At 40.7% G+C, this 12,600-nt stretch overlaps 1 protein-coding gene across 1 annotated transcript in view; it reads left to right on the top strand.

Moving 5' to 3' along the window:
* Positions 1–12,600, top strand: part of zbtb16 (zinc finger and BTB domain containing 16) — a 211,558-nt gene that overhangs the window by 80,445 nt on the left and 118,513 nt on the right. The window contains exon 3 of the mRNA XM_062961416.1: positions 1,471–1,568. Coding sequence (XP_062817486.1) covers positions 1,471–1,568 — 98 coding nt within the window. The remainder of the gene's footprint in view (positions 1–1,470; positions 1,569–12,600) is intronic.

The following is a 12,600-nucleotide window of genomic DNA, read 5'->3' as shown; positions in this document are numbered from 1 at the left end:
GTTTTGGTGCTTAAATTTGTAAAATCATAACCTAATTTGATGTTTAATAGGCATTTTCTTAATCTCTCCTTATTATCCAACATATTCGCTTATCCAACGTTCTGCTGGCCCGTTTATGTTGGATAAGTGAGACTCTACTATATTATTAAAATATGTGTTTCGTGCAATTTTGTTTTTTTGGTGAATGAATATTTTGCACAAAAAGTCTCAAAATGTAAAATATTTCGCTGAAATGATTGAAAACTTCCATAATGTGGCCTAAGAAAGACAGAACAAAATGGTTGATTATTAAATGTGAAAAATGATATTTTCTAAGCTCTGGGTTGCATGGAGCAGAGGAACTGTTCTTAACAGAGCTTGGAGAAGTTACCTTTCCAAAACCCCACCTTGTTTGCCTATGGTTGGCAGGTCTTGTGATCCTCCGAACCCTCCGAGATCTATCCAGGGTGATAATGTAGCTGCTGTTTTGTGTAGCTCTGGCCTTCCTTTATTGGCAGGGAATAGGGATGATAGGGTTGGGTATATTTCTCTTCCCTCCGTCCCTCTCTGCCCATCTTGAGAGTCTGCTCAATATCATTTGAACCTGACAAATGGCTCTGGACCTCCCCAATTCACTCTCCGGGAATGAGCTGCTTTCTGAAAGAGACAGCTGTCTCCTCCCAACCCAACAGACCCAGACTTTCATCACTTGGCTTGAGAAGTGTCTGGATTCACAGCCCCGGGTTAGCGGCAGAGATGGACGAAAGGAAATAAATCTCCCGAGGTGTTGATTATGGACCTTTTTCTGTCTTCGGGTTTTCTATCGTTTGGTTCATACCACTGCCCATCCCGAGCTCATATCTATAGAGAGAGATAGTCACACACAGAGAGAGGTATATATCGCAAGAGATGGGGGATTTCTTTTCTTTTTACTAGTCAAGGCTTTCTCAGTAGTCTCGGGAAAACACAGTTCGTGAGATTCTACACTGAGCTTGCATAGAGTGTTTTGATTCAGTGGGATTTACATGTGTGTTACATGCATGAGACACTTCTGAATGGTAACTCCAGTGCCTGGATGCTGATACAGTAGAGTCTCACTTATCCAACACTCGCTTATCCAACGTTCTGGATTATCCAACACATTTTTGTAGTCAATGTTTTCAATATATCATGATATTTTGGTGCTAAATTTGTAAATACAGTAATTACAACATAACATTACTGTGTATTGAACTACTTTTTCTGTCAAATTTGTTGTATAACATGATGTTTTGGTGCTTAATTTGTAAAATCATAACCTATTTTGATGTTTAATAGGCTTTTTCTTAATCTCTCCTTATTATCTAACATATTCGCTTATCCAACATTCTGCCGGCCCTTTTATGTTGGATAAGTGAGGCTCTACTGTATTATTGAAATATTCTCTCCAAACAACGCAAACTGGGGCTAGTTTTTTTCCTTCCTAATTTTCATTGTTTTCTTTTTCTTCAGGAAACTGCACAGTGGAATGAAGACGTACGGGTGCGAATTATGCGGGAAGCGGTTCCTGGACAGCTTACGCCTCCGGATGCACTTATTGGCTCATTCAGGTAAGTTTGAGGAGGCACTAGGCCTCTCTGTCTTAAGACATTTGTGGAAATGACCATTCAATCTCGCATCTTATTGTGTTGGAAGGCCAAATTGGGGCCTCGCTTGTGACGTTTCCACTACTTTATTTATATTGTCTGGAACCCTATTGATTTGTCACAACTGATGTATGGTCCAGTAAACTCCATAAGCCATATCTCAGTGAACCCATATTCAGATAAGCTGGGCATTGTGCCAGCCAGAAGAAGAGTCATGGAGATGGAAACGATTGTAATGTCCATCAAGTTCAATGGTCTACCATAAATATACTCATAATCAAAACACTTCTGAAAGAAACCCATCTAAACTTCAAAAAATAGGAAGTCCACCATGATCCAAGGCAGTCCATTTCACTGTCAAGCTGCTCTTTCTGGTAGGGCTCCTTTCTTGTAACTTGAATCCATTTGTTCATGTTGTAGTTTCTGAAGCTGCAGAAAGCAAGCTAACTCCATCTCCTACATGACTCCATCTTCTACATCTTCTTTTCAGATGGTCAACAAATTATTATTCCTTGTTTTGTTCTCCAGAATAAACATCTAGCTTGTTCTTGAAGTTAAACATCTCCAGCTCCCAAATCTATCCCTCATAGAGCTTGATTTCCAGACCTTTGGACATCTTGGTCTCCATCATAGAGCTTGATTTCCAGACCTTTGGACATCTTGGTCTCCATCATAGAGCTTGATTTCCAGACCTTTGGACATCTTGGTCTCCATCATAGAGCTTGATTTCCAGACCTTTGGACATCTTGGTCTCCATCATAGAGCTTGATTTTCAGACCTTTGGACATCTTGGTCTCCATCATAGAACTTGATTTCCAGACCTTTGGACATCTTGGTCTCCATCATAGAGCTTGATTTCCAGACCTTTGGACATCTTGGTCTCCATCATAGAGCTTGATTTCCAGACCTTTGGACATCTTGGTCTCCATCATAGAGCTTGATTTCCAGACCTTTGGACATCTTGGTCTCCATCATAGAGCTTGATTTCCAGACCTTTGGACATCTTAGTCTCCATCATAGAGCTTGATTTCCAGACCTTTGGACATCTTGGTCTCCATCATAGAGCTTGATTTTCAGACCTTTGGACATCTTGGTCTCCATCATAGAACTTGATTTCCAGACCTTTGGACATCTTGGTCTCCATCATAGAGCTTGATTTCCAGACCTTTGGACATCTTGGTCTCCATCATAGAGCTTGATTTCCAGACCTTTGGGCATCTTGGTCTCCATCATAGAGCTTGATTTCCAGACCTTTGGACATCTTGGTCTCCATCATAGAGCTTGATTTCCAGACCTTTGGACATCTTAATCTCCATCATAGAGCTTGATTTCCAGACCTTTGGACATCTTGGTCTCCATCATAGAGCTTGATTTCCAGACCTTTGGACATCTTAGTCTCCATCATAGAGCTTGATTTCCAGACCTTTGGACATCTTGGTCTCCATCATAGAGCTTGATTTCCAGACCTTTGGACATCTTGGTCTCCATCATAGAGCTTGATTTCCAGACCTTTGGACATCTTGGTCTCCATCATAGAGCTTGATTTCCAGACCTTTGGACATCTTGGTCTCCATCATAGAGCTTAATTTCCAGACCTTTGGACATCTTGGTCTCCATCATAGAGCTTGATTTCCAGACCTTTGGACATCTTGGTCTCCATCATAGAGCTTGATTTCCAGACCTTTGGACATCTTGGTCTCCATCATAGAGCTTGATTTCCAGACCTTTGGACATCTTGGTCTCCATCATAGAGCTTGATTTCCAGACCTTTGGACATCTTGGTCTCCATCATAGAGCTTGATTTCCAGACCTTTGGACATCTTGGTCTCCATCATAGAGCTTGATTTCCAGACCTTTGGACATCTTGGTCTCCATCATCTGGAGAACTTTCAACTAGACAATATCCTTCATGACATCCAGAACTAGACACAATATTCTCAAATTATAACCCGTTTTCCAGCTCATAAACCTGTTAGGTTGCCCATTTCTGGTATGTCTGGAAGCTTTTCAAGCAAAGGTTGTCCTTGTCTCCTGTCCCAGATTTTGAATTCCATGCACCTCGTTTCTGTTTTGACCCTATCTACCTCTTTAGAAATTGACGGGCATTTCTTCATTCTCCCTACACCACCTTCTTTAGCTTTTCCATATGTAAATACCTGATTTGCCATGTTTGAGCATCAACTGAAGTTTCATTAGTAAAACTCCTGCCGAATTAGGCATTTGCTACCTTTAATGAATCCCACTATTGGGTTCAAATTATGCAGACCCATTTTAATTAAATGTCTGTCGATAGGCTGGAATGCTAAGCTAGGGAGAGAATGAGACACACCGCAAGCTTATTTTGTGCCAAGCTTCCTCCCGCATGGGACTCCGGTTTGTGTATTACTTTAGTATTTCTTACCTGCCGTAGATCAATAGATCTGGTAGAAAGTGATTACAAGTATGTCCAAATTAAGGTGTGGACAATAAGGAAAGCAGATAGGAAAAGACTCCGGTCTCATATACACCGCCATATAACGCAGTTGCAAAATGGTCTGTATTGAACTGAATTATATGGCAAAGTAGACTCATATAATCTACTAGCTGTGCCCGGCCACGCGTTGCTGTGGCCAAGTATGGTGGTATGGGAAATAAACTATTGAGGAATTGGTGGTAGTTAAGGTAAAGGGTAAAGGTTTTTCCCTGACATTAAGTCCATTATAAATGGGTTATATAGCTGTGTGGAAGGGCCTTGAGTCTACACTGCCATATAATCCAGTGCAAATTAGATAATCTGTGGAAGAAGCCTAAGTGTGGCCTAAGTCTGCCTGTCCCCTGGGCTGAGTTGGTTGCTAGGAGACCAAGTGGGCAGAGATTAGTCCTCTAACTGGCAGCAATTGGATAAAAACAATTATTCCTTTCCCTCTAATTAGGTCTTTATTTTTCTTTTCTTTTTGTTGTATCAACCTAGAGGCATGGATGATGGATTGTGTTGTCACATTTCGAGGTTGGGGGGTCTGTAGTTTTGTTGTTTTGTTGATCGCCGTGATGCCATTACCCATTTATATATATAGGTAGATAGATAGATAGATAGATTTCAATGCACTTCTATCTGCATTATAAGTATAGTATAAGTAAGTATAGTACAGTTTGAACAGCATTATATGGCAGTGTAGATGTGAAATGTGTGCTAGAGGAGAGTGATGCAGATACAGTAGAGTCTCACTTATCCAACACTCGCTTATCCAACGTTCTGGATGATCCAACTCATTTTTGTAGTCAATGTTTTCAATATATCATGATATTTTGGTGCTAAATTCGTAAATACAGTAATTACTACATAGCATTACTGAGTATTGAACTACTTTTTCTGTCAAATTTGTTGTATAACCTGATGTTTTGGTGCTTCATTTGTAAAATCATAACCTAATTTGATGTTTAATAGGCTTTTCCTTAATCTCTCCTTATTATCCAACATATTCGCATATCCAACATTCTGCCGGCCCGTTTACGTTGGATAAGCGAGACTCTACTGTATTATGGAGTGCCAAAAAGAGATAAATATATACAAATCTAGTCTGGGGTTTCCCTAGAAACCAAAGCATAAGTTTTCATAGATTCAAAGTGCATCTACACAGTGGAATGAATGCAGTTTGGCAACACTTTGACTGCCACAACTCAATGCTATGGCATCCTGGGAATTGTAACCTGGTGAGGTGGAAGCACCTTTGAGCAGGGAAAGGTAAAACCCTTGTAAAACTACACCTCCAATGACTCCATAGCATTGAGCCATAGTAGTTAAAGCAGTTCAATGTGCATTAATGCTACAGATGAACCCTAATTCTACTTCCTCGACCACATTTTGTAGACTATGTAATCTGAGATGCATGTTGTAGATGTATCTCTCTGCTAAAGAGCGCTGGTGCCACACTACACATCCCATGATCCCATAGCATTAAGCCATGGCTGTTAAGGGGGGGTCAAACCGCATTGGTAATTGAATGTTTTCTCTACACTGGAAACTGCACTGAGTCCCTTCGGGGAGATAGAGTGATATACAAATAAAATGTATTATTATTATTATTTTATTATGACACAGCAAACAAGATAGATATGCTGGATTTCGTATCACAAAACCACAAGTGGAACACTTCCCGAGTGTCTAGGACTGTGTGATGTATTTTCGGATGATGCGTGCAGATCCCAGTAGGGTGACCTTTTGCAATTGGCATATCGTAATTTTGTCAATGTCTATTGTTTCCAAATGCCGGCTGAGATCTTTTGGCACGGCACCCAATGTGCCGATCACCACCGGGACCACCTGCACTGGTTTCTGCCAGAGTCTTTGAAGTTCAATCTTGAGGTCCTGATAGCGGCTGAGTTTTTCCTGTTGTTGTTGTTGTTGTTGTTGTTGTTGTTGTTGTTGTTATTAGATTCATCTTGTGGCTGTTCTCATAGCCTATGAGCTGATGCTACCAACTTTGTTATATTTGTTAGTCTCTAAGCTGCAACAGGATCCCTTTGCCTACTAATGTTCTTTAAAATCTGAACATGAAATCCATTTATGTCCTATTTGAACCTTATGGCATGCAAGAGCCCAAAGGCAATCTATATTCATGTGCAATAGTTGTGCATGAAGCAAAGTACCGTAGAGTCTCACTTATCCAACACTATTATTATTATTATTATTATTATTATTATTATTATTATTATTATTATTATTATTTTATTATGACACAGCAAACAAGATAGATATGCTAGATTTCACATCACAAAATCACAAGTCGAACACTTCCCAAGTGTCTAGGACTGTGTGATGTATTTTTGGATGATGCGTGCAGATCCCAGTCAGGTGGCCTTTTGCAGCTGGCAGATCGTAATTTTGTCAATGTCTATTGTTTCCAAATGCCGGCTGAGATCTTTTGGCACGGCACCCAATGTGCCCATCACCACCGGGACCACCTGCACTGGTTTCTGCCAGAGTCTTTGAAGTTCAATCTTGAGGTCCTGATAGTGGCTGAGTTTTTTCTGTTGTTATTATTATTATTAGATTCATCTTGTGGCTACTCTCATAGCCTATGACAGTGATGGCCAACCTATGACATGCATGTCAGCACTAACACATCTAGCCATTTTTGCTGAAACGCTGCCGCATACAGATTGATTGGATGACTATGTCTTTTGTGGCCAAATTGGATGCGATTTGATCCAGTGGTTTTGTTGTTTAGTCCATGGGAATTATGCCCATTACATTTATATATACATACATACATACATACATACATATATATAATTATTATATCATTCTATTATTATTGTAATATATTATCATATTATTACTATTATATTATTATTCATTATTCATGACTACATGAAACTAGAATAGAGAGAAATCAGCGTGGAAATTGCAAGAACTACCATAGATTGTTGTACATGTAAATAATTGTAGTAAATAGTTTTTGATTTATTAAATGCAGTTATATATTACAATTATATATTTTTGTTATTTAAACTATACATATTGCGAAATTATGGTTTTTCTCTCGAAGTGACACACCACCCAAGTCATGCTAGGTTTTTTTGGTGAATTTTGACACACCAAGCAGAAAAGCTTGCCCATCATTGGCCTATGAGCTGATGCTACCAACTTTGTTATCTTTGTTAGTCTCTAAGCTGCAACAGGATCCCTTTGCCTACTAATGTTCTTTAAAATCTGAACATGAAATCCATTTATGTCCTATTTGCACCTTATGGCATGCAAGAGCCCATAGGCAATCTATATTCATGTGCAATAGTTGTGCATGAAGCTAAGTATGTGCACATTGAGCCAGGGGAACCCAAAGCATCCCTCTCTTAACCACTCAGGTGGAGAATTCCAGTTGTTTGGGAGCATTTCCGGATAAGGGAGGCTCAACGTGCATAAGACAGCTGTGTTCAGTAGAGACTTTTGGAGAAAAACATGATGTGATGTGCATATCAGAGAGAGTGGGGTGGAGGTGCAGAAAAGGGACCTGCATTTGAGAGTGCAGAGTATTATTTTCACCATGTTTTTGCCAGTGGGCCTCTCCAAACAGCCATCCTTGGCCCTGTTCATGGCTGTATCCCTCGCCCAGGGGGATCAAAGGGTGCCTGAATCCCATCCGTGCGGTGTGTTTTGCCCTCCCTTCTTCCCTCCTTCGTTCGCTGGCGCACGCTGCCTCTGTTTGTTGTTGTAGTTTTGGCCCGGTGCCATCCGCACGCCTGGCTGCCTGCCTGCGTTGCGGGTACAGTATGTACAGTCAACGCCGAGCCAAGTTTGTCATCATGAAAGATTAATATATTTTTTCTCCTTCCTTCCCTCTCCCTGCCTGCCTGCCTGGGAGAGAGGAGCGGCTCCGATGCTCAAAAACAGCCGCTTCGGTCTCCTTTAGGAAAACAACCCTCTCCTCCTGCCACCTCCTCTGTAGTAGACCTTTGGATGTTATTATATTTCCCTTTCTTCCCCGTGGGCTTTTAATCCCACAAACATCTACGGCTGAGCATATATTGGAGTCTATGTGCGAAGTAAGGGCATTGCTTTCCAAACAGAAAGTCTCCTGCTCCTATGTCCAAATTGTATTTATTTTATTTATTCACAGCAGGGGTCCCCAAACTTTTTAAACAGGGGGCCAGTTCACGATCCTTCGGACCGTTGGAGGGCCAGACTGTAGTTGGACACCGAGCAATAATAATAATAATAATAATAATAATAATAATAATAATAATAATAATAATAATAAGGGTTGGAAGAGACTCCTTGGGCCATTTAGTCCAATCCCCTTCTGCCTTTGTGCACCGAAAGCACAAGCAAAGCACCCCTGACAGATGGCCATCCAGCCTCAATGTTTATTATTATTATTATTATTATTATTATTATTATTATTATTATTATTATTAAAGAGGGTTGGAAGAGACCCCTTGGACCATTTAGTCCAATCCCCTTCTGCCTTTGTGCACCAAAAGCACAAACAAAGCACCCCTGACAGATGGCAACCTAGCCTCAGTGTTAATAATAATAATAATAATGTGATTTTTGTGATACGAAATCCAGCATATCTATTTTGTTTGCTGAGTCATACAATATAATAATAATAGCAATAATAATAAGGGTTGTAAGAGAAGAAGAGACCCCTTGGGTCATTTAGTCCAACCCCCTTCTGCCCTTGTGCCATGGGGGCCGGATAAATAGCTTCGATGGGCCGCATCCGGCCCCCGGGCCTTATTTTGGGGACCCCTGATTTACAGTATTTATATTCCACCCTTCTTTCTCACCCCGAAGGGGACTCAAGGCGGATCACATTGCACACATATAAGGCAAACATTCAATGCCATATAACATAGAACAGAGATAAACGCAGGCATGGACTGGCCTCGAACTCATGACCTCTTGGTCAGAGTGATTTGTTGCAGCTGGCTGCTAACCAGCCTGCGCCATAGCCCGGCCTAGCGTTGCATCCTTTACCAATTCAGTTGAGAATTTGGAGACAGAGTTTAGGCATCAAAAGAGACTGGGGCAGGTAAAGGGACCAAGGGAATGCAAACATGGAAAATTAAGCTGGCATTGCAAAGGGATTGGTTAGTGACTCCTGGAAGAGCATTTTGGTTTCCTCGATGTTCAATGAGAGGCCAAACTTCTCGTTTGCTTCTGCAAAGGTGTTTAGCGTGGCTTGTAGGCCTTCTTCTGATTGCGAACAGACTACATTGTCATCGGCATATTGGAGTTAAAATATCAAGAGTGGGAATTGCTTTCCATTTTCTCATTCTCTGCATTCTTTTGTCCAGTTCATTTTATGATTTCATTGTTGTATTTTAACCTGTGTTTTATTAATGATAATGATTTTATGGGTTTTTTTAAATTTACATTTGCGCGTTTTTCATTACTTGATTTTATTGTATGTTCGTTTTGTATTTGTAAGCCGCCCCGAATCCCCCCGGGGAGATGGAGACGGGATATAAAAATATAATTATTACAGTAGAGTCTCATTTATCCAACACTTGCTTATCCAACGTTCTGGATTATCCAATGCATTCTTGTAGTCGAGGTTTTCAATGCATCGTGATATTTTGGTGCTAAATTCGTAAATACAGCAATTGCTACATAGCATTACTGCATATTGAACTACAGTAGAGTCTCACTTATCCAAGCTAAACGGGCCGGCAGAATGTTGGCTAAGCGAATATGTTGGATAATATGGAGAGATTATGGAAAAGCCTATTAAACATTAAATTAGGTTATGATTTTACAAATTAAGCACCAAAACATCATGTTATACAACAAATTTTACAGAAAAAGTAGTTCAATACACAGTAATGCTATGTAGTAATTATGTAGTAATATGTAGTAATTACTGTATTTACGAATTTAGCACCAAAATATCATGATATATTGAAAACATTGACTACAAAAATGCGTTGAATAATCCAGAATGTTGGATAAGTGAGACTCTACTGTACTTTCTCTGTCAAATTTGTTGTATAACATGATGTTTTGGTGCTTAATTTGTAAAATCATCACCTAATTTGATGTTTAATAGGCTTTTCCTTTATCCGTCCTTATTATCCAACATATTCGCTTATCCAACATTCTGCTGGCCCGTTTATGTTGGATAAGTGAGACTCTACTGTATTATTATTATGCTAGAAATTTGGATATTGAAATTGGACTTCCTTGATGGACAAGCCAGCTCTCTTGTGTCTTCTGTGGTCCATATTTTTTTAATACAATTCTGTGTTTGGATGCTGAAATATTTCTGCTCGTAGCTGTTTCACACTGAGGTTTAGTGGGAAGCATTTTGTTTTCCAAATTTTATTGGCACATTAAGTGTTTATAAGTGATTTAGTAGAGTCTCACTTATCCAACACTCGCTTATCCAATGTTCTGGATTATCCAACTCATTTTTGTAGTCAATGTTTTCAATATATTATGATATTTTGGTGCTAAATTTGTAAATACAGTAATTACTACATAGCATTACTGCATACTGAGCTACTTTTTCTGTCAATTTTTTTGTTTAACATGATGTTTTGGTGCTTAATTTGTAAAATCATAACCTAATTTGATGTTTAATAGGCTTTTCTTTAATCTCTCCTTATTATCCAACATATTCGCTTATCCAACATTCTGCCGGCCCGTTTACGTTGGATAAGCGAGACTCTACTGTACTTGGTGACTAAGATATATTTTCATGTATGAGCCTTCAAGTTTCCTGCGGACCTATGGGGACCTCATGAATTGAATTGGATTTTCTCCAGCAAGGAATTCCCAGAGATAGTTCTGCCAGTTCCTTCCTCTGAAATAGAGCCTACGGCACCCAGGATTCATTTGGGGGTCTCCCATCTGAGTACTAACCAGGGCTGACCATGCTCAGCACCACAGACCGGATGAGATCTGCTGGCTTTGGCGTATTTCGGGCCCTCTTTCCATGTATACCCAGACCGATTAAAGGAAAGGATTGATCAGGGCAGCTCATGTGCTATTGAGGTCAGCGTACTATCATTAGAAGTATGTGCAGGGCGTGTGCGTGTCAGGAGGGGCTGTGTGCGTGTGGGAGGAGAGCCGGATCGATGCTTGTCTTTGTAATGTGCAGTTGAACGCTCCGATCCGTGTCGCAAGCCTTCTTGTCCTGATACTTCAGATGCCACCTCCATGGGATGAAGCACACCGGCCATGAGATTTTGTATTGGCATTGGTGAAATTTCCCACCAGGATTCTCAAGGAACCTCCCAGGAACAACCTGTTCAGTGTTCCCTTTGGAAGAATATTTGGTTCATTCTTGGGTTCTGAATCTTCTCTTCTTTCCAGCTCCTCCAGCTGGTCAGCTGAGGATGTCATTTTCCAAATGAACAAAGAGTAATGCAGACATGGGGGAAACTGTGGCCTGTGTTAGTTCTGTCTCCATAAAATATGTCTGGGACCAAGCTCCAGAAGATGTCCACAGTTCAATCTTTCAAGTAATATACTGGAGCAGAAGCCACAACAGGTCTTCTCTTGACAATGAGAGACCTCTACGACTTCCTGTGATCCATAGCTTAGCAAACTCAAAGCAATTGTGGCTTACTTAAGTTAAGCCACTCCATCTGTCCAGAGGTCTTCTTCTTTGACTCCATTTTGCTGAGTGTTATCATGCTTTCCAAAGAGTCCAGTCATCTTACAAGATGTCCCAAAACTCTGTTGACTCACTAAGACTTCTTGAGGAGGTTCAAGCTTGGCTCAGGACCCACGGACCACCAAAAAGACAAAAATGGAGAGTTTCTACAGCTACTATGGACCACCAAAAAGATGGAGTTGGAGAGTCGCAACAGATACCACGGACCACCAAAAAGATGGAGATGAAAAGTCCCTACAGATACCATGGACTACTAAAAAGATGGAGATAGAAAGTCCCTACAGATACCACGGACCACCAAAAAGATGGAAATAGAGAGTCTCTACAACTACCATGGACCACCAAAAAGATGGAGATAGAAAGTCCCTACAGATACCATGGACCACCAAAATGATGGAGATAGAGAGTCCCAACAGATACCATGAACCACCAAAAAGATGGGGATGGAGAGTCCCTACAGATACCATGGACCACCAGAAAGATGGAGATAGAAAGCCCCTACAGATACCACGGACCACCAAAAAGATGGAGATAGAAAGTCCCCACAGATACCACAGACCACCAAAAAGATGGAAAGTCTCTACAGCTACCATGGACCACCAAAAAGATGGAGATAGAAAGTCCCCACAGATACCACGGACCACCAAAAAGATGGAAAGTCTCTACAGCTACCATGGACCACCAGAAAGATGGAGATAGAAAGTCCATACAGATACCATGGACCACCAGAAAGATGGCGATAGAAAGTCCATACAGATACCATGGACCATCAAAAAGGTGAAGACAGAGAGTTCCTACAGCCACCATGGACCACCAAAAAGATGTCTTGTCAAAGATCTTTATCTTTTTGGTGATCCATGGTAGCCATAAGAATTCTCCACTAACACAACTGA

The sequence above is a fragment of the Anolis carolinensis genome, unplaced genomic scaffold, assembly GCF_035594765.1.
Source record: "Anolis carolinensis isolate JA03-04 unplaced genomic scaffold, rAnoCar3.1.pri scaffold_8, whole genome shotgun sequence".
Lineage (NCBI taxonomy): Eukaryota > Metazoa > Chordata > Lepidosauria > Squamata > Dactyloidae > Anolis > Anolis carolinensis.
The sequence above is the reverse complement of the archived record's forward strand: the minus strand, read 5'-3'. Positions and strand labels throughout refer to the sequence as shown.